At 25.4% G+C, this 18,968-nt stretch overlaps 10 protein-coding genes across 10 annotated transcripts; 5 read left to right on the forward strand and 5 right to left on the reverse strand.

Annotated features, from left to right (window-relative positions):
* Nucleotides 1-89: 89 nt before the first annotated feature.
* ENU1_115560 (ubiquitin carboxyl-terminal hydrolase domain containing protein) lies at nt 90-4,523 on the reverse strand (the record flags this gene model as incomplete). The annotated part of the gene is made up of 1 exon (XM_008859676.1): nt 90-4,523. The coding sequence occupies one exon, from the start codon at nt 4,521-4,523 to the stop codon at nt 90-92; it is 4,434 nt and encodes a 1,477-aa protein (XP_008857898.1).
* Nucleotides 4,524-4,839: 316 nt separating this feature from the next.
* On the forward strand, nt 4,840-5,256 carry ENU1_115570 (hypothetical protein; the record flags this gene model as incomplete). Its single annotated transcript, XM_008859677.1, has 1 exon — nt 4,840-5,256. One exon carries the CDS (start codon nt 4,840-4,842, stop codon nt 5,254-5,256), a length of 417 nt encoding a protein of 138 aa, XP_008857899.1.
* A 1,621-nt stretch (nt 5,257-6,877) lies between these two features.
* On the forward strand, nt 6,878-8,128 carry ENU1_115580 (hypothetical protein; the record flags this gene model as incomplete). The annotated part of the gene is made up of 1 exon (XM_008859678.1): nt 6,878-8,128. One exon carries the CDS (start codon nt 6,878-6,880, stop codon nt 8,126-8,128), a length of 1,251 nt encoding a protein of 416 aa, XP_008857900.1.
* A 61-nt stretch (nt 8,129-8,189) lies between these two features.
* ENU1_115590 (metallo-beta-lactamase family protein) lies at nt 8,190-9,548 on the reverse strand (the record flags this gene model as incomplete). Its single annotated transcript, XM_008859679.1, has 1 exon — nt 8,190-9,548. The coding sequence occupies one exon, from the start codon at nt 9,546-9,548 to the stop codon at nt 8,190-8,192; it is 1,359 nt and encodes a 452-aa protein (XP_008857901.1).
* Nucleotides 9,549-9,681: 133 nt separating this feature from the next.
* On the forward strand, nt 9,682-11,522 carry ENU1_115600 (Arf GTPase activating protein, putative; the record flags this gene model as incomplete). Its single annotated transcript, XM_008859680.1, has 2 exons — nt 9,682-9,844; nt 9,889-11,522. The coding sequence occupies 2 exons, from the start codon at nt 9,682-9,684 to the stop codon at nt 11,520-11,522; spliced, it is 1,797 nt and encodes a 598-aa protein (XP_008857902.1).
* A 143-nt stretch (nt 11,523-11,665) lies between these two features.
* Nucleotides 11,666-12,904, forward strand: ENU1_115610 (hypothetical protein; the record flags this gene model as incomplete). The annotated part of the gene is made up of 1 exon (XM_008859681.1): nt 11,666-12,904. The coding sequence occupies one exon, from the start codon at nt 11,666-11,668 to the stop codon at nt 12,902-12,904; it is 1,239 nt and encodes a 412-aa protein (XP_008857903.1).
* A 268-nt stretch (nt 12,905-13,172) lies between these two features.
* Nucleotides 13,173-14,588, reverse strand: ENU1_115620 (SH2 domain containing protein; the record flags this gene model as incomplete). Its single annotated transcript, XM_008859682.1, has 1 exon — nt 13,173-14,588. One exon carries the CDS (start codon nt 14,586-14,588, stop codon nt 13,173-13,175), a length of 1,416 nt encoding a protein of 471 aa, XP_008857904.1.
* A 614-nt stretch (nt 14,589-15,202) lies between these two features.
* Nucleotides 15,203-16,027, forward strand: ENU1_115630 (hypothetical protein; the record flags this gene model as incomplete). Its single annotated transcript, XM_008859683.1, has 1 exon — nt 15,203-16,027. One exon carries the CDS (start codon nt 15,203-15,205, stop codon nt 16,025-16,027), a length of 825 nt encoding a protein of 274 aa, XP_008857905.1.
* A 73-nt stretch (nt 16,028-16,100) lies between these two features.
* On the reverse strand, nt 16,101-17,231 carry ENU1_115640 (importin alpha subunit, putative; the record flags this gene model as incomplete). The annotated part of the gene is made up of 1 exon (XM_008859684.1): nt 16,101-17,231. The coding sequence occupies one exon, from the start codon at nt 17,229-17,231 to the stop codon at nt 16,101-16,103; it is 1,131 nt and encodes a 376-aa protein (XP_008857906.1).
* Nucleotides 17,232-18,455: 1,224 nt separating this feature from the next.
* On the reverse strand, nt 18,456-18,938 carry ENU1_115650 (C2 domain containing protein kinase C region 2 (CalB), putative; the record flags this gene model as incomplete). The annotated part of the gene is made up of 1 exon (XM_008859685.1): nt 18,456-18,938. The coding sequence occupies one exon, from the start codon at nt 18,936-18,938 to the stop codon at nt 18,456-18,458; it is 483 nt and encodes a 160-aa protein (XP_008857907.1).
* Between the last annotated feature and the right edge of the window lie 30 nt (nt 18,939-18,968).

Here is an 18,968-nt window from a genome sequence, read left to right on the forward strand (position 1 = left end):
AAATAAATAAATGTTAATTGTAAATGTTGATTTCTATTTTTGTAGTATTAAAAAACCAGAAGAAGGATAAGTCAAATAATTCTATTGAATTAAATAGATCTATTATTGGAGTTGATATACTCAATAATTTCATTTCTTAATATAACGTTTTCTTGATTCTCACAAATAACTTTACCAATAGCCTCAGCAGTTTCTGGTTTAGTTGTTAATTTCTTTTTAACTAATAAGAAGTGAAGTAGTTTTAAATGATCTTCTTTAATAAAAGTTGTCGAAATGAGTAATAAACTAAGTACTTGTTGGAGTTTTCCACCTTTATTTTCAAAGTTAGTTAGTAATTTAAATATTTCTTCTTCAATTTCTTTAATTTCTTCAGTTTTAGATAATTTATTAATAATACCAATAATAGAGGTTAAATGGAACATAATTGAATTTGTATTTCCATCAACTCTTTCAAGAGCATTATTAATTTTATTGAGTAAACTTTTAATTATATCAATATTTTCTTTATTTGGAGTAAATTTCTGTAATACATCTCTACAAATATTAAAAGATTCTATTTGGGTTGGTAAATAAGGAATAAGTATTTTAAGAACTTGTGGCATAAAAACTTTTTGACTACATAATAAAATTATTTTATTGACAGAATGTTTATTAACAAATCGTCTAATACTTTCTTCATCTTTAAATATTAAATTGATCATCAGTTCAACACGTTCTTTTATAGGTATTAATGATGCAATAGTAAAATATTCAATAAAATCAAACAACACTTCTTCTTCATTATTAGAAAATATCATATGAATTAAATAATTTATATTTTCATCATCATATGTTGAGTTAGTTAATAACTCATTCATTATTGAATCAAATGACTTGTCTTTTATAACATTAATAAGGTCATCTCGTTTATGTTCACAAATATAAGTAATAACACATTTTAACATTCCTGTTTGATTTTGATTAATTTCTTTATTTATTTCCTTATTTTCTATTTGTGTTTCAATATAATTTGGATATGAGAATTTTAATAAAATAGAAATATTAAATAAATCTGGTCGTCTTTGAGCTAAGTGATAAGTAAGAATTGATAAGGAGTATAAGTTATAATCAGGTTTTGGTGTGTTATTTAATGATATAATAATTTGATATAACTCAATTAAATTTTTTATTAGTTCTTCTTCTACGTATTGAGTAGAACTTAGTGCAGTATCAAGAGTAATAATACTATAACGTAATTTTGAACAATAACTTTTTTTATTAAAGTATAAGAAATTGAATAAATTTGATTCTAAAAGAAGTTTAGGAATAATTAATGATTGCCATAATTGAATATAATAATTATCTAATATATATAAATATAATTCATTAATAGATTTTTGGAACAATTCATGATAATGTAAAATACATCTATATACTTCTTTCTCATTGTTTTGAATAAATTGAATTAATATTTGTTGTACAGTTGATTTAACATGTAAATTAGCAAGAATTGAATTTTTAATAATATTTGAAATACATATATTTTCTGAAGGGAAGTGATAGCCATGTACTTCATCAATAAGATATTTATAGAAAAATTGAACTTCAGCTTCATTATTAAATTTAATGTATTTTGTTAATTCACTATATGCTATTGACAAAACTTGTTCTAACGGATGTTTTGAGTCTTGAATATCTTTAACAAAATTAATAAAAGATTCTCTAATATTTGGTTCTGTTTTAATAATAAGTTCAGTTAATGCATTAGCTAATGGTAAATTATCAACTGAAACTTTACATTTTTCAATCCAATTTAATGTATCTTTTTTAAAGTTAATAGAAGTAATTTGGTTTTGTATAGTTTGATTTAATGTTTGACTACTTTGTGCCAATGACTTCATAAAAAGAATGTACAAATTACTATAATCAGGTACCTTTTTTACTTGAGTAGAATGTACGCGAAGAGTAGTATAACACATGATATAACCAGCACCACTAACAATTTGTTTTGTGAATATATCACTGCACAATGGGTTTTCACAAAACAACCTAATGTAGTGACATAAGCAGCGAAAGGAAGACCCAACTCGTTGAGACTTAGAAAAAAGGTTAACTAATAAAATAGCATATTTTGTTAAAAGATCTTTATTTCCAATTGCAAATATACGAACAAAGAAGTTAATTGTTGCTAATGAAGCATTAACACCAGTAATATACATTTTTGTTTTTTGTAATAAATCATCATCTGTTTCTCCAGTAATTTCTTCAGTTAACATTTCATCAACAATGCTTTGATGTTTAGATAATAATGTTACCAATTCATTTTGAAATAGATCAGTTCTTGAATATCCATATAACATTGTTTCATGTGTTAATTGATAATGTATACAAGTTTTTGCTAAATCTTTAATAAGGCTTTCATCTATACATTTTCTTTCTCCATCCATTTTCTTAAGTTTTTCAACTCTTTCTTGTTCTTTATTAGATTCTTCTTCCATTTTATTTGGAACAACAGTAGTATCTTTAAATTCAGTTAATTCTTCACCATTAATATATTGCATTTGTTGAATTAAATAATCAGACATTGCAGTATTAGATAATATAACAGAATTACTTATAAGATTTAAATTGTTTTTAATAACATTATTTTTAACATCATCAAGATATTTTACAGGTGGAATATCCATTGTTGGTTTTTCTTTTTGGTAAAATAAAATATATGCAGAGTAATGTTTACTATATTGTCCACCTCCAAAACATGATTCTTCTAATGTGTTAATATCAAATTTATCAATTAAATCGTCATTAAATGAAAACCATTCATCTCCAGTTTCTTGGTCTTTAATATAAGAATAATAATGTCCACTGTCTAATGTTCCAAGATGAACTAAAACTCCAACTAATTTAAATTTATATTCTCCATTTTCATCTTTTTTCTCTGGATGATTAATATGTTCAATACAATATGGATATAAATCTAATTCTCTTGGAAATTCATATCTGTCATTAATTTTAATTCTTTGTAAGGTTTCATAATCAAATTCAAATCGTTTTAAATGAAGAATTAAAGTATTTGGTGGTGTTTTAATACATGTTCTTCTAATAGCATCAACTTTTTTTTTACATTTCTCACAAAAGTATTTATTTTCTCCAGTTAATTCATCTCCATTAACAAGTGACTGTAAACTTTCAGCCAAACTTGTTTTATTCTTTTCTCCAAAAACAACAATATTCATTTGTTCACAAATTGTTTTTTCTTCATGTTCACTAATATGTTCACATTCTTTTGAAACAATTTGATTAACTAATGTTCCTGAAAAACATTTATCAATAATATTTTCTTGACCTTCAATACTTTTAAGTTCCTTTTCAATAGTATCTAATGTTGAAGATAAAAATTCATGAGTATCCATTTGAACATATGGGTTTAATTCTTTTCCATCTTCTCCTTTTAATGAAGAAACATATTCATCTGTATTTATATATCTTACTTTTGTTTCATGTAATTCAGTAAAAAGTTTTTGATATGTTTTAATATAAGGCGTTTCATCTGTTGCTTTTACATTCATAATACTATTTCTAAAATATGGATTCATATATAATTGTTGTGTTAATGAATTAATATAACATGTACATCCTAAGTTTTCTAATCCAACAAACGGTTGTTTCTTAAATGTTGCTCCATTTACTCGTTTCATTTCTATATCTTTAATGTGATTAATACACATTTTAATTAACTCAGGTGCAGTATATTCTTTTAAAAATATTCTTTGTAATAATTTCATTAAAGCAGCTCTTACAGAATCACTTTGTACAATTGGTAATTCCATGTGTTCAGGAGATGGAACTGAAAATAGTGCATCATTAATTTTACTAATAAATTCCTCATCAACAGTTTCGCAATGTTCTCCATAAAAATCAATTAATGACATTGGAATAAATTCATTTGATAAATTGTTAATTATTAATGTCTTAGCAACCTCAGAATATTCTTTTCCTAAAGTTAATGAATTATTAGGAAGACTTGGAATAATTTGTTGAACAAGTGTATTTTTAAAGTTATTTATAAAATAGTGTTCAATAAATATAGTAGTTTCAGTAGCCCCCTTAGAAAATAATGTGTTTAATGCTTCAATAAATGACTCCCGGAGAAATTTTGAAGTAGCATGACTCATTGTATCTAGTACATGTGTTAATTCATCTTTATTTTCTCCAACAAATTGAATGAATAAGTCAGTTGTTGTATTGGTTATTGTCATAAACTCACATGTCAAAGACATTGTAGCTGGTTTTTTGTATAATTCATTTAATATATGATTGACTAATTTTAATACCTCTCCTTCTGGATGTTCAACAAATGTATTTAAGACGGTGTTAAAATATTCAAGTTCATTCGTAACAATGACGTTTATTGGTTCCATAAGCCATAAATATAATTCTTGTAAAGAAACTTGTTTAGATTCAATCTTCTTAATTCTAAGTGCTTTTTCTTCACTTAGTCCTTGAACCTCCTCCATTTTAGTAGGTTGAGTTATAATGTTCATTCTTTTCTTTGTTTGAACTTTAAGTATTTTTTTCTGTAAACCTCATCTTTTTTTAACTTTTCATTTTTTATTGATGTTTTAGTTTTAGTTTTTTCTTTTTTCTTCAAAAAAACAAAATAATTTACTTAAAAAATTTGATTGAGAAACAAAGCATTCTTATCATTTTCATTGATACTGTTACTATCTTGGAATGAAAAGAAAAGGTTTGAAAAGGAATGGTCACAAAAGCAAAAAAATACCTTATATAATGCAGCAAAATAAAAACTCGTTTTGGAATTCAATTTGGAAAAGCTTAGAAAGTCTTGCCGAGTCTATGATGTCATTAGGAAATATATTCAGTTTTAAAGCTAAATCTGTTCAATGCACTATTATCCGAAACAAAAGTTATGAAGACACACTCCCATGTTTACGCTATTTATTTGATTCAGATGCACCAAAATATCATGTTCCTTTAAATACACTAGAGTCAATGGATTGGGCAATTCTAGGAATGAGATTTTTGTTCACTGATATGAAATATAATAGATGTAGATATGATTCAGAAGAGGATTATGATAAAGCCATTGACTCTATTAAAAGTTTATTTGTTGAATCACCTCAATTACGTATTACAAGAGCCAGAAAACCTCAATATACAAAGGTATTTGATGACACTGTTCTTATAAGAAACAAACCACTTCCAAAAGCCTCAACCCATTACATAAGAAGAACATTTGCTCATAGAAATGAATAAAAACCTTAAATTATTAGTTTGTTTTTAGTTTATTTTTCAGGTTCTTTTAATATTGGAAGACAACTAAAAAGATAAACTCCTTTTTAGAAGTATTTTCGAATGTAGGTATTGTTCTTCATTAGGATAGAGTTAATTTATAATTATTATAAGAAATTAGTAGATGGATTATACAATAAAAATTACTTTAAAATTTAATACTGAGTGGTAGGTTGATCCAAAAGGTTCTTTTCATTAACTTTCAAGTAGTGCGTTATCAAATTCTTTTTATTTAATAAAGTTTCATTCTGAATATATTTTTAATATTGAGAGTTTAACAAATTAATGAAGAGATACACAAAGTATTTTTATCAATTCAAGAGAGAAATAAGGTTTAAGTAATAAAATCAGAACAGACAATGATATTTATTCTTTCTTTAATTAACAATTTACTCAACGGCATAGTAAGTAAATTTAATTTATTTAGACTTATAGAAAATAGTTCTTTAACTTCACTAAACCACCCAATTCAATTAACAATGAAAAGTTTTTGAAAAAATAAATTTTTGTGTTTTTCATTAAAAACAATTATTCATAAAGAGGAATAAATTCTATACCAATAATTAATGTAGATTAAAATAATGTATATTATTTATTATGCTAAAAACATTTTTAAAATATAGTTCAACGTATTGTTTATTTTAATTATAATATTTACTAATAATGGTTTGTAATTAATTTATGGTATTTACAGTATTTCTGATATAGAAATTATTCATAAAATTATTTTACAATAATGAGAAGTAATAATTAAAATAAGTAATTATTTACAAGAAGTTATTTATTCTTATAAATCATTAAATTAATTATTATTACTTATTTTGTTGTATTTGACTAAATTACTTATAAGGTATGTTTGATCAAATACTTAAAAGATAACTTCAAATAACTAAACTTTTATATAACTATTCTATGAATTGTATCAAGAAATACTTCCAAAACCAGTAAGATTTAAGAGTTAATATATCTCAGGTAATATTTTAAGAAAAATAATTTATAATAATAAATACGTTTATTCAGCAAAAGACACTAAAAAATCAGGGAAATAGTATAATACTTCCAAGAGAAGTACTTGGGTTGTAGTAAAGTTAGATGAATTTATTTCTATTGTTTTAAAATGTTTTTTATTGTAAAAGAACAATAGCATTTAAAAATAGTTTTGCTGACGTCAAAGTTATGTAAAAAAAGTTTTACCGCATCTCATTTGAAAATACAATAAAAGAAATTATTAATGACTATTATCTGAAAACTACACTACTTGGAAATTTCATAGTTAGGAATTATGAAAGAAACAAAGTAGAAGAATCTCTTTGTAACATAGAAAACTGATAAATAAAGTATAAACCCTAATCAGGGTTAAAAAGTTTTGTTAAAAAGATTAAATAAGTGAAAATATCCCAATCAAATGGGATCAAATGTATGAAAAATTTCAATGAAAATTCCAATAAGTATTTAAGGGATTTTTACTTTGTCGTAAAGAAACAAAAAAGGAATGGCTCTGTAAGGAGATTGTAAAAGCACGTTAACAAACCCTTAAAAAATGAAGGAATACAGCCAAATATCTTAAAATTCAATTTAGTAAAACATGTCATTACTAGGTGCTATTCGTGGATTCACTGAAACAAAAGAACAAAAATTATTAAATAAGGTTATTAGGTCAAAAGATATTGCTCCACCTGAGAGTAAAGTTGTTGAATTAATTAAAATGATGAGTGATGAAATGTCTAAAAGAGTAATTGTTCATTACCTTATGAAACTCTTTGAAAAGAATTTAGATGAAAAGAGATATATTCGATTATTATGTATAGTATATCGTCTTATGGATGTTGATGCTGATGGATTTATTTTATCACAGTTTTCACATTCACTTCATTTAATAACAAGTAACCTTCCAAAGAATCCTTGTAAAACAACACAGGTATTTGCTTCACATATTGAAACAAAGATAATACTTTTTACTACTTATAAAATTCTTCTCTCTGCTGAGAATGATGTGCCAAATATTAAAGAACCTGAAAATATAGACCTTGCTTTTACCATTTTAGAATTATTAATTGATATCTCTAAAAATCTTGAAGAAGCTGATTTTTGTGCAAATGGAATTGGGTTTCATGTAGCTGATATTTTATTATTAGAACTTACAATTGCATTTTATAAAATTAATTTTTATGCATCTGCATTAGCAAATATTTTATTAGAATTAAGAATTAATCAAGTCGAAAGATTTGTTGAAGTTTGTAAGAATATAGATCGGGTTAGACATAAATATTTTACTATTCTTTCAAATAAAGATGTTAAAGAAAAATTTATTAATATCCCTCGATTAGTTTTTATGCCAACAGGACCATTACAAAAATTTCTTATTAGAAGAATTACATTATTACGTGCCCATGAATCAGATTCAGAACTTGAAGAAGAAATAGAAAAATTTAATGTAACGTTCCAAGGTGATGTAATTTCTAATAATCAACGTATACGTCAATTTATTAATAGACCATTAATTTCAATTAATAACGGTGAAGACTCTAGAGAATCATTATCTCGTTCTGTTTCTCGTTCATCATCAAATATAGATTTCGTTGGGTCAATTGGAGATACAAAGATGTATCGCCCAAGTCCATCTCCTCATATAATCGGACATTCACCAGTTGGAGGAAAAGAACCTATTCGTATTGAAACACTCTCAACCCAACCTGGAGTTGTTAGACCAGTACCTCATAGAGTTGCTCAACAACAACAGATGTTACAACGCCCTGCCTCATCAACAGGAGTAGTTCCATCTAAAAATGTGAATGTATTTGATGATGATGATGAAGGAACAAACTTGTTAATTTAAATTTTTGTTATTTTTTATATATTTTAAAGTAAAAAAAAGAAACAATCAACCAATTATATTATCATACATCATCTTCAAATGGAAGTAATTTTTTAACTTCTTTTGGTTTAGAATGATCTTCTATAAGAGTTGTTGGTAAACGTGGAGGTTTAGATTTATTTATTTTCTTTTTTGAAGACTTTTTCTTCTTTTTATGAGAAGAATCATTTATGACTAATGCCTCATTATTATTTGGCATATGGACAGGAAGATTAAATAATTTTTGAAAGAACAATTGACTTTTTTGCATTTTAAGTGGATCTCCATGGACTAGAAACACTTCTTTAGGTTGTAAAGCACGTATAGCCTCCTGAAGACCAAATCCATCTGAATGATTATTGTCTTCTGTTCTAATAATTTTACATTGATAACCAGTTTCTTTAAGTGTTTTTGGATTTGATGAAACATATGAAGGAAGAATTACAAAACTTTTGGGGTCAGTTTTAATCTTCTCAAAAACTTCAAGAGAATGACCTTTAGTTAATGTTGCTGGAGTTGTGATAGCAATGTAGTTAGTTTGTGCTGAAAGCATTTGATACTTACTGAAATTATCCACAAGTTCATGTACATCATCCCTTAACCAATTTTTCCATTTTTTATATTCATTTGCTATTTTTGTTAACATTCCACCTGAACAACATAATGGCATTGTTAAATGACACCTACGAACTATACTTAATACTATTCCCATCACTTCTTGTCCTCTTCCAATTCCATTAACAACAATTTGTACAGAACCACCTGAACGTGCAGCAGATAATAAACAATCAGCATAATGATATAGTTCATACCTTCTTTTATGTTGTTCATTAATACAAGTTGATTCAGTAATCAAATAATCTATTGCATGTGATGTAATTTCCGCTCCTCTTAAAAGAAATGAAGGAGAAACATCAAAATCACCTGAGTATACAATTCTTTTACCATCCAGTAATACTTCATACATCACAGCACCTAAAGCATGTCCAGCATAAATACATCTTATTGATAAATTTTGTGTTACTCGTTTAGTCATAGTAGGATCAATTGGTTTACATTGTAAAATACATTTGTCAAAATCAGCTTGGCAAAACAAATTATTTCCACTGTGAATATCATTTATTATTAATGATAACAATGCTTGTGTAGGTTCTGAAAGATAAATTGGAACATCCATAAATTTTGTTAACCAAGGTAACATACCAACATGATCAACATGAAAATGAGTAATACATATCGCTCGTACCTTACTAGATATTGCATTCATTCGTGAAAAATCAATTCCAACATCTGGTCTTACTGGGTTATATCCACAATCAAATAATATTGCATCTTCTTTTCCTTCAACAACAACACAACTACTTCCTACACTTTTTCCACCTCCAAAAACATGAACTTTCATAAAAGAAAATAAATTTAACTAAATAAATTAATTTTAAGTTCTTTTTTAGTTTCTTTTTTGTGACATACAACAAAAATATAAAAAATAGAAAGGAAAAGAAAGACGAAAATTCACTTTGAAATGGTAAATTGATATGTCTCTTCCAGTTCTCATCGACCTTACTGACAAACCTTTTGACCCATTTAATCCATATAATATTATTCAAATTAAAAAAATAAATAAACAAATTGATTTATTTGATTCTCAATGGCAAGAAATATTATTAAAAATACCAATGATTATACAATGTGGTGGTGGTTTGTTTTTATTTTATTTAAATTATTTAATACCTAATAGATAGATTATTTTAATCAATGGATTTCATTTATCTCTGAATTAGAAAAGATTGCACAAGTTACTCCTATTTATGAAGAAATTCATTCACTTTATGATTCTTTTAAAGAACATTTTGAATGTCAAATGTATATTGTAAATGAATTAAAAACTTGGAGTCAAGGTATTATTGAACTGTTATCAAATTTACAGAAACAAAGAAAAATTAATAAAGAAACATTCAAAAATAATGAAAAAGAATTTTTTAATTCATTAAATAAAAGTATTAAACAATACCCAAAATATAATCAAATAGAACTTATTGAACATAAAAAGAATTTACAAAATTCTATTATCACAATGGGAATTGAACTTAATAATCAAATTCAGCAAATGACTCTTATGACAGAAGAAAATATTGTTCATTTATTTAATGTATATTCAAAATATATTACTAATACTGCTAAACGTCATTTTAATGAAGAAACTCAAACTCCAAAAGTTAATTCTTTAATTATGCAAACAAATACTTTTAGATTAAATATGAATAATATCAAAGATACTATTCCTAATCCACAATCATTTGGAACATTTCTTTTTAGAAAAGAACAATCTATTCATGATAAAAAATTATATTATCTCTTTAATAAAGACTCTCTTATTGGACTAATTCGTCATAATGGTCAGGTAGAAGAAAAAGATAAAATTAATATCATTACTACTAATTTTAAGGCAAATGAAAATACATTAGAATGTAATGGAATAAATGGTAAATTTATTTTATTTACACCTTCAAAAGAAGAGGCTTTAGAGTGGCAAGAATTAATCGAAAAACAAAAAGAAAATGTATTAAATGGAACAGCTCTATCTCATAGAATAGTACATCCTTTATTATCTAAAATATTGAAACGACAAGAAAATAAATATTGTGCTGAATGTGGATGTGAAAACCCACAATGGGTCTCAGTAAATCTTGGAATAATTTTTTGTATTAAATGTAGTGCAATTCATCGTAGTTTAGGAGTGGCATATAGTAGAGTTAAGAGTACAACATTGGATAACATTGAAGACTATGTTGTAAGAATATTAGATGCATTAGGAAATGAAAAGGTTAATAAAATTTATCAACAACATTATATGATTTCACCAGATTCTTCTCTTGAGGAACGAGCATGTGTTATTAAAAGAAAATATATTAGAAAACAATTTATTGTTCCAAGTGATGAAAATTGGATTGAAGTATGTTTGAATGGAATAGAAAATAATTCAATTGAAGACATTGTTCGTGCATTGGCACATGTTGTTATTAGTGATTTGTATGGAAGTAAATTGTTACTAAATGCTATTAAAAAGAGAAGAATTAGTATCGCTTGTTATTTAATAGTAAATGGATATAGCCTTAATGAGGTGGATGAAGAAGGTAATACTGCATTACATCTTACTGCAAAAGAAAGTATTATAGAAATTGCTGTTGTTCTTGTAAGATTTAAGTGTGACTATACAATAACAAATAAGAAAAATGAAACAGCTTATGATATAGCTCAAACAAAAGGAAATGGATTGGTTTCTTCGTTAATACGAATTGCATCAAGAAATGACTTTGAAGACTTAAACGAAATTATTAATATCATAGAAAATCATTTAAGTAGTGTCCAAATGTAAAACATAAATTCCATATTTTTTGTTTTTTCAATTATTTTTTTTTAGTTTTGGTTAATAAAAAACGAATATTCTTTTTCAAAAAGCAAAACGGATTTATTCCTCATAAGAAAAATGTGAAGTTCTCAAGGCACTAGATTCGTAGTATGAACAAAAACGTCTTCATATCACCCCGGATTGTACTAAATGAAGGTATAATTTATAAAATTATTCCATTAAAAAAGAGAAAAGAACAAATTATTGTTATTACTCATCAAGCAAAAGATGAAGACAGTATGATTGAAGGATCTTTAGAAAATGGTTTTATTAAAATTATTAGGATTGGGTTAGTTCATAAGACTAAATGTGTCGTTCAAATATTAATGAAAAACAAAGTAATTGAATGGGTAGAAAGTTCTCTTATAACAGACTTTAATACAATTCTTCTTCGAATGAATGATTTAAAATTAACAGGTCAATACCTAGTAGCATCTCCAATTCTACCAACTCATAACATTAAAAAACAAATACAAAAAGAACTTTCATTAAAACAACCATCTCCATTATCCCTTATAGATCGTATTCCAAACCCTCCATTAAAAAATTCTTCTAAAAATACTTTATATAAAAGTTGTACAAATGGATTTTTGTCATTAAAAACGTCTTATTCAACAGTAAAATCTGGAATTCCTTCTGGAGGATTTGCAGCTTCAATTCCATCAATTTCTGCATCATTACCAAATTTTTTAACTATCTCTTCAGATAAGCAAAAATTAAAACTTCCAGTCCAACCACTTAATATTAATGACTCAATACATCCTTTGACTAACTCTTTTATTCAAAAACCATTAACTGGATCACTTCCTTCATTATTTGAACAAAGCACTAATTGTAAAAGTATTAAATCATCACTTCAATTTTCTTCATCTCAAACAACAGTAACCAAAGAATTATTAGACCAAGCATTTATAATGGGATTTAATTTAAATGAAATTAGTTCTAATCCAGATATATTACATTCTTTTATTGAATTAATTGGAAATGAATTTATTCCTATTCCAACAAGTCAATGTAGTAAAGAAGAAATGGAAAGTGTATTAAATCAAGTAAAAAGAGTTATTGATAAAAAATATAATGGTAGAACAGATGAATTAATGAATGCCCTTAAATTTGGAAGGACTTATAAAAAAGTAATGAATTTATGGGATTTAAAATATAAGTTGATTGATTGGAAGTCATACTTTATTATAACAATAAATGAACTTCAATCAGAAGCATTTAAAGTTAATAAAATATTAACAGAAGAATTTAATTCTCTTTTATTAAAATTTACTAATTGGGAACAATGGGAAAATTACAACTTTATGTCAGATTTCAATCAAATAACTTCTTATTTTAATATTTAATCGCTTTATAGATAAACTCTTAAAAGAGTTTTGTTATTCTCAAAATTCTATTAAATTAACTAATTATTTATAAAACTCCAATTGATTCTATGTGAGAATTATATATTCTTTTAGATCTTCTTTTTCAAGAATTTTGTATTGTAAAGAAAAGTTATTTGATAGAGTGTTGATTTGATAATTAAATTATTTCATTACTTCTTTCTTTTTAAAACGTTGAAGCTTTGAAAAATTATCTATTAATTCTTCAATAGTTGTACTAATGATATAATTAATAATTATCGTCAGTTAGTTCTTTAGGACATGACTCTTTAATTAAACCATCATTTCTTAACATATCAACTAAACTTGGAATACTTTTAGCTTTATATTCTTTACCACTCATAGTACAATAAAATGAATTTTCTCTACGTTCAATTCTTGTATGGACCGTTTTACTTTTAACTCTTTTAGAAATGGTAAAAGGAAATTTAGGATTTGTGTTACTTGGTCGAATCAAGAAAGTAAGATCTACTTTATTATTTAAATATGTTTGTGCTTCGTCTTTAGAAATATCAAAATAATAATCAGAACTTGCAAATTGAATAAGATCAGACATAATGTTATTGTCTACATAAAATTTACCAAAATTATTTATAAAATATCCAAATGCACCTGATGTTATTTCATTATTTTTTGATAATATTATACCTGATTGATTCACTAATGATATTGGTATTTCTACGGATGTTGCTATATTAGATGCCATATTTTCAAAGTTCAATACTTTTTCAGGAAGACATCCATTTTCTCGAGTACAATATACCCAAAAGTCAGCTTCCCAAAATCCACCACACTCAGTTACTAAAGAACAATCATTGATTCTATTTAAAAATTCATTTGCTGTTAATCTATCAAGATTATAAGAATTCCATGTATCTAATAATAAATTTTCTAATTGATGAGAAATATTACAAATTAATTTTGCATAAACATCTTCTTTAACAATTCTTTCACGTTTTAATTTCTTTTCTTCTCCATGAAGATTACATAATTCTTGTTTCATATAATGTCTTGGAAGTATTGGTAAATTAACAGCATTAATATCACAATGAGTTTCATTGAATAATTGATAAACGATAAATGCTAACCCAAATACATCTCCTTCTTTTCCAATATTATGACCATTCATTAACGGATAATTTTTATTTGCTGAAAAGTAATAATCACCAAGAAATACATTCATATTTTTATCAAGATAAAATGATTTTAGTTCAATTCGTTTGTGAGTAAAACCAAGACTATGAAAGATATATAATGACTCTGAGCATTGAATAGCAATATTGTATTTCATTGAGACTGTTAATACTACGTTCTTAAAAAATGTTTTTTCTCTTTTAAATAAAAATTCTTCTAAATTACATACAAATTTTTGATGGACAATACCATAAATATTTAATAATTTATCTTTAACAATATATCCCATTGGTTGTACAACATGATTACATCCCTTCTCTCTTACAACAGAAAGTATTTTAAACATACTTTGAATATCATTAACACTCCATTGATCTTTTATAGTTTCTTCAACAATAACTCGTTCACCAAATAAAGTACAGTCATATCTCTTAACAAAAATACAATCAGTAGCACCTGACTTATCAGAAATATCTTTACTTACATCTTTTAGTATTGTACTAATTTCCATGATCTTGAAATAATCTTTTCGAGTTTTAAATAACAATAATTTCATTCATCTTTCTCTTTATTGGAATTATTTCTCTTTTCAATTTCATTTTTATATATTTTATTTGATGTTTTTTTTTTCTACTCTTTTACATTCTCTTCAACTGTATATCTTTGTTATATCTAGTACATTAACAATAATTTTTATTATTGAGTGTTTAGGTTAAACAGGTTTTATCTCAATTATTTTAAAAGATACGAATAATTGAAAAAAGTTTTAACTCTTGAATTATTTGGGTATTACTTATTGGTCAATTTATATTCAATTCTTTTATTATTTTTTATTCTTGATATTTTATTTGAAACCGTTATACTTTGTTTTACTTTTTTTTTGATAGTAAAAACAAAATGGGTTTTTATTAAGTTAAGATTGAATGGAACCAATAAATATTAAGCGATAAATTTATTAAATAAACAAATGATTTTTAAATTATTTTTATGAGGTAGAACAATGTTTTTTTTATTATTTTTTAATTTTTTAAGAAGTAAAATAATATTCAACTTATTTTCAAATCAATAAAACAACCATTATCATAATTTAAAAAATCTTAAAATCAAAAACAAAAAATTCATCATATGTCATTGCAAGAATATAAACTACCTTTTCTTGAAAATGACCAAGTTCCTTCAAATTGGAAATCAATCAAATATAGAGTTGAAAAATATATCCGTGAAATGAAGTTGTCTCCTATTTTTAATGATATGATTGTACCAGAAAAAGAAAATGAACCGGTTTGTGCTGTTTGTTTTGGAGCCAATAAGGACTATCCTTTAAATTTATTCAATACCTGTTGTGCTGGAAAATTATATTTTTGTACTCTATGTTTATTACAACATAAAGACTTTGACATAAATTCACTGACGCTAAAATGTCCAATTTGTACAAAAACATTCAAAAATGAATTCAAAATTGTTCTACCACCTGTACCTCCTGTAAAAAAGAAATACCTATTTCCTAAAGCTATTAAACGACCTTCTGAACCAACACCAAACTCTTCTGCCACAATTTTAAAATCAAAAACTCCTCAAGCTCCAGTATTGAAAGAACCACAAAATTATCCACCAAATATCCCTGACCAAAGTGTATCATATAGAGAAGTCTTTAAAAAAATTGGTCTTCCTGTGGTAGAAATCAGAGAACCTCCTCCAAGACTAACACAAATAGTTAAGAAAGAAACATCAGAAGAAATAAGAGTATCTAAAGAACGTGAAGAAAGAATTATGTTTGAAAGACAAATTAGACAGGAGTTATTAGATATTTATAACCAATATGATATTACTATTCCAATAGCAATTCCTGTTGATTTGATCAATGAGATTGATATTTCTTTAATAGAAGATAAACAAACTGCAGAAATCATGTTGGACAGTGTTATTGATAATTACCAACATCTCCATTGAATGTACCTAATAACTCAATTCATTGATTTAAAATTAAAACCAAACATATAAATATTTAAGTTTTATTCTCTTTTTACAATGAAAGTGGCATTTCTTCTTCAATTCTATCTGGACTAAAATAACCTTTTAATAATTCAATCTTTAAACGGGTAAACCCTTGTATTGTTTTGTCATCTGTTAGTTCTTCTAACATATCATTAATATTTAATTCTTCAAATGCATTACGAGACCCTATTTGTGGAGAAACATTATCTTGTATCATTAAACATAAAATTGAGTCAATACAGTTCAAAACATCATCAGATGTAAATAATGAACGATTTTTTAATACATAAACAATAGGTTGAACAACTCCATTAGATATCATTTTTTGTAACATATCTTGTCTTAATTTACACGATAATATAGCAGTAGTTAATGCCCAAACAGCATTTCTTGCAAACTGGATGTTTTGACGATAAACATAACGGATGAGATACTGAATGACACCTTTTTCTATCAGATAAATAGCATGTGGATTTCCTTCTGGAATAAATAAATTTCTTAAAACCCACATTGCCTCTGACAAGATTGTATCTGGTGGTAATGATTCGAAGATAGAGAATAACGTATCTATTAAACCATCATTTACAAATACTTCAGTATAATCATCTGAACATCCAATGATTTGACCGATAACATGGAGTGCTGGTAGTACTAATTTTTCTACTCCTGTCTTAAGAAATAATACTAATTTTGAAAGAAAGTGTGTAGATTGATCAAAAAGAATAATATAATCAACCTTATATTCAATACATTGTGAAATACAAATAAGAAGGCAATTATTACCTTCAATATTATCATCAGAAGGATCCAAATTCAATGAGATAAAAGGAAAAAATGATTGAAGAAATGTTGGGTTTTGTTTTGCAGCACGAGTAACAACAAAAAATAAAGCCCAACAAACTGTTCCTAATACATTTTTGTCAATTCTTTTTTTATTTTCAATTAAATGAATAATTTCTAAAAATTTATTATAGTCTTCAATATCATTTGAACGTTCAAAATAAAATCCAACAAGACGTAATGTTCTATCAAGTAAATCTGAATGATTTGTTTGAGAAATAATTAATTGAGCAATATTCATTGTAGTATTTTTTAAATGAGGAACAAGTTTTTTTTGAGCAATAAGAACGAAAACAGTAATAACATGATATCTTAACATTATGTCTTTCTAAACTGAATGAATATAAACTTATTATAAATAAATAAAACCTACAAACTGAATTTGTAATCCATTTTATTAATATTTCAATAAATATATCAAATTCATCAACTTCTGATGATGCTTCAATAATTTCTTCTAAAGTTAAAATAATATTATACATTTCTCTTAATGTAATTGGTTGTGAATTTATTTTTTGATATAATTCTTTACTGCCCTATTTCTTTGTAAATAACTTTTTCTTTTTTATTTTAAAAACTTCTTTATTATTACAAACTATTTTTTTTGGTATAATTATCATCTGCTCACTTTGTAATCTTTTTGACTGAAGAAGTGTTTGTCTTCTATTTTGTCTTAACCCATCTCTTTCATTATGTTTTTCTTTTAATATATCGGTTGTTCCTCTTAAATTCATAACAATTTATTAAATAAAATTTTTAGTTTTTTTGTAAAGTTCTTTGAGATTTTGGAAGTAAAAGAATTTAAATATTTTTTCTTAAATAAGCTTTTTGGATTGAAAAAATATTGAAACTTCTTTATTCTTTTTTAGTTCTTTTCAAATTCGATAGATTTTGAAATTTCATTCAAATGAAATAATTAAAAGAAAGGTAAATTACTCTTCTCTATCAACAAAAAAAAACAAAGAATAAAAATGGAAAATAGTTTCTTTCAATGATTAAAAAAAAATATAAAAACAAAACGAAAAAGAGATACAAAAATTCTTGTTTTGAGATTCTAAATAACCAATTGATTCGTAATTAAATGAAATAAAGAAAGTAGTAAAGAAAAAAATCAATTTATTAATTTTGAAATAAATAACATTTTATAAAATCAAATTGTTATAAAATTAATGATTTTATTATGTTAATTCTCAAATGAAGGTATAAAAGAAATCATTGCTCTTTCACTATTACTTTTTGTTTCGTGTTATTACTCTTTGTTGAAATTGAAAAAGTAATTAAGGGTAAAGAAAACAATTAATTTTTAAATAGACTTTCTCCTCATAAAATACTTTTTACTATCACTCCTGTCATTGAACATTTCTTTATTCTACCTTGTAAAAGAAAATATAAAATATCAATTTCTATTTCATCAATACCAACACCCAAACATTATTATGAATTTCTTATATTTTCATTAATTCTATTCTTTTATGAGACTCTTTATATGACTCTAGTGATTGTAATTTTATAATAATTCTTGTAAAAAAGTAGAAAGTAACAATTACATTAATTCATTGAATGAAGGAGTATAACCAAAGTACTTATATCCAATTAAAGGAGATTGAGTTGTCATTTGTTTCTGATTTATCCCAAGATGCAAAGAATTTAACTGTTCTGCTGAAAGGACATTAGGTAATCCTCCAGGAGAAAATACCTGAATATGGATTTGACCTTTCTTAGATAATTGCAGCCATAAATCACTTACTTGTCCTTGATAGAAATATGAAAGTGAATGTTGAACAGTTCCTAATGGATCATGTCTTCCAGACTCATCAAAGCTAAAAACTTCAAATGTTATTTGTTGTCCTGGAATAATATCAAACGTAAATGACTGATTAAACTTAGGATCACATGTTCTATAAACAACATTTGTTTTATGCATCTGTCCATTTATACTTAATTTGATATAAGGGTCACTTGTTCCAGCAAAATAATCAGTCACTTTTAAATCCTTTGCTTCAATGATTCTCACTTCAATTTTCATAAAATAATTTTTTTATAAGTTCTTTTTGTT

The sequence above is a fragment of the Entamoeba nuttalli genome, assembly GCF_000257125.1.
Source record: "Entamoeba nuttalli P19 unplaced genomic scaffold asmbl_4917, whole genome shotgun sequence".
Classification (NCBI taxonomy): Eukaryota; Evosea; order Mastigamoebida; family Endamoebidae; genus Entamoeba; species Entamoeba nuttalli.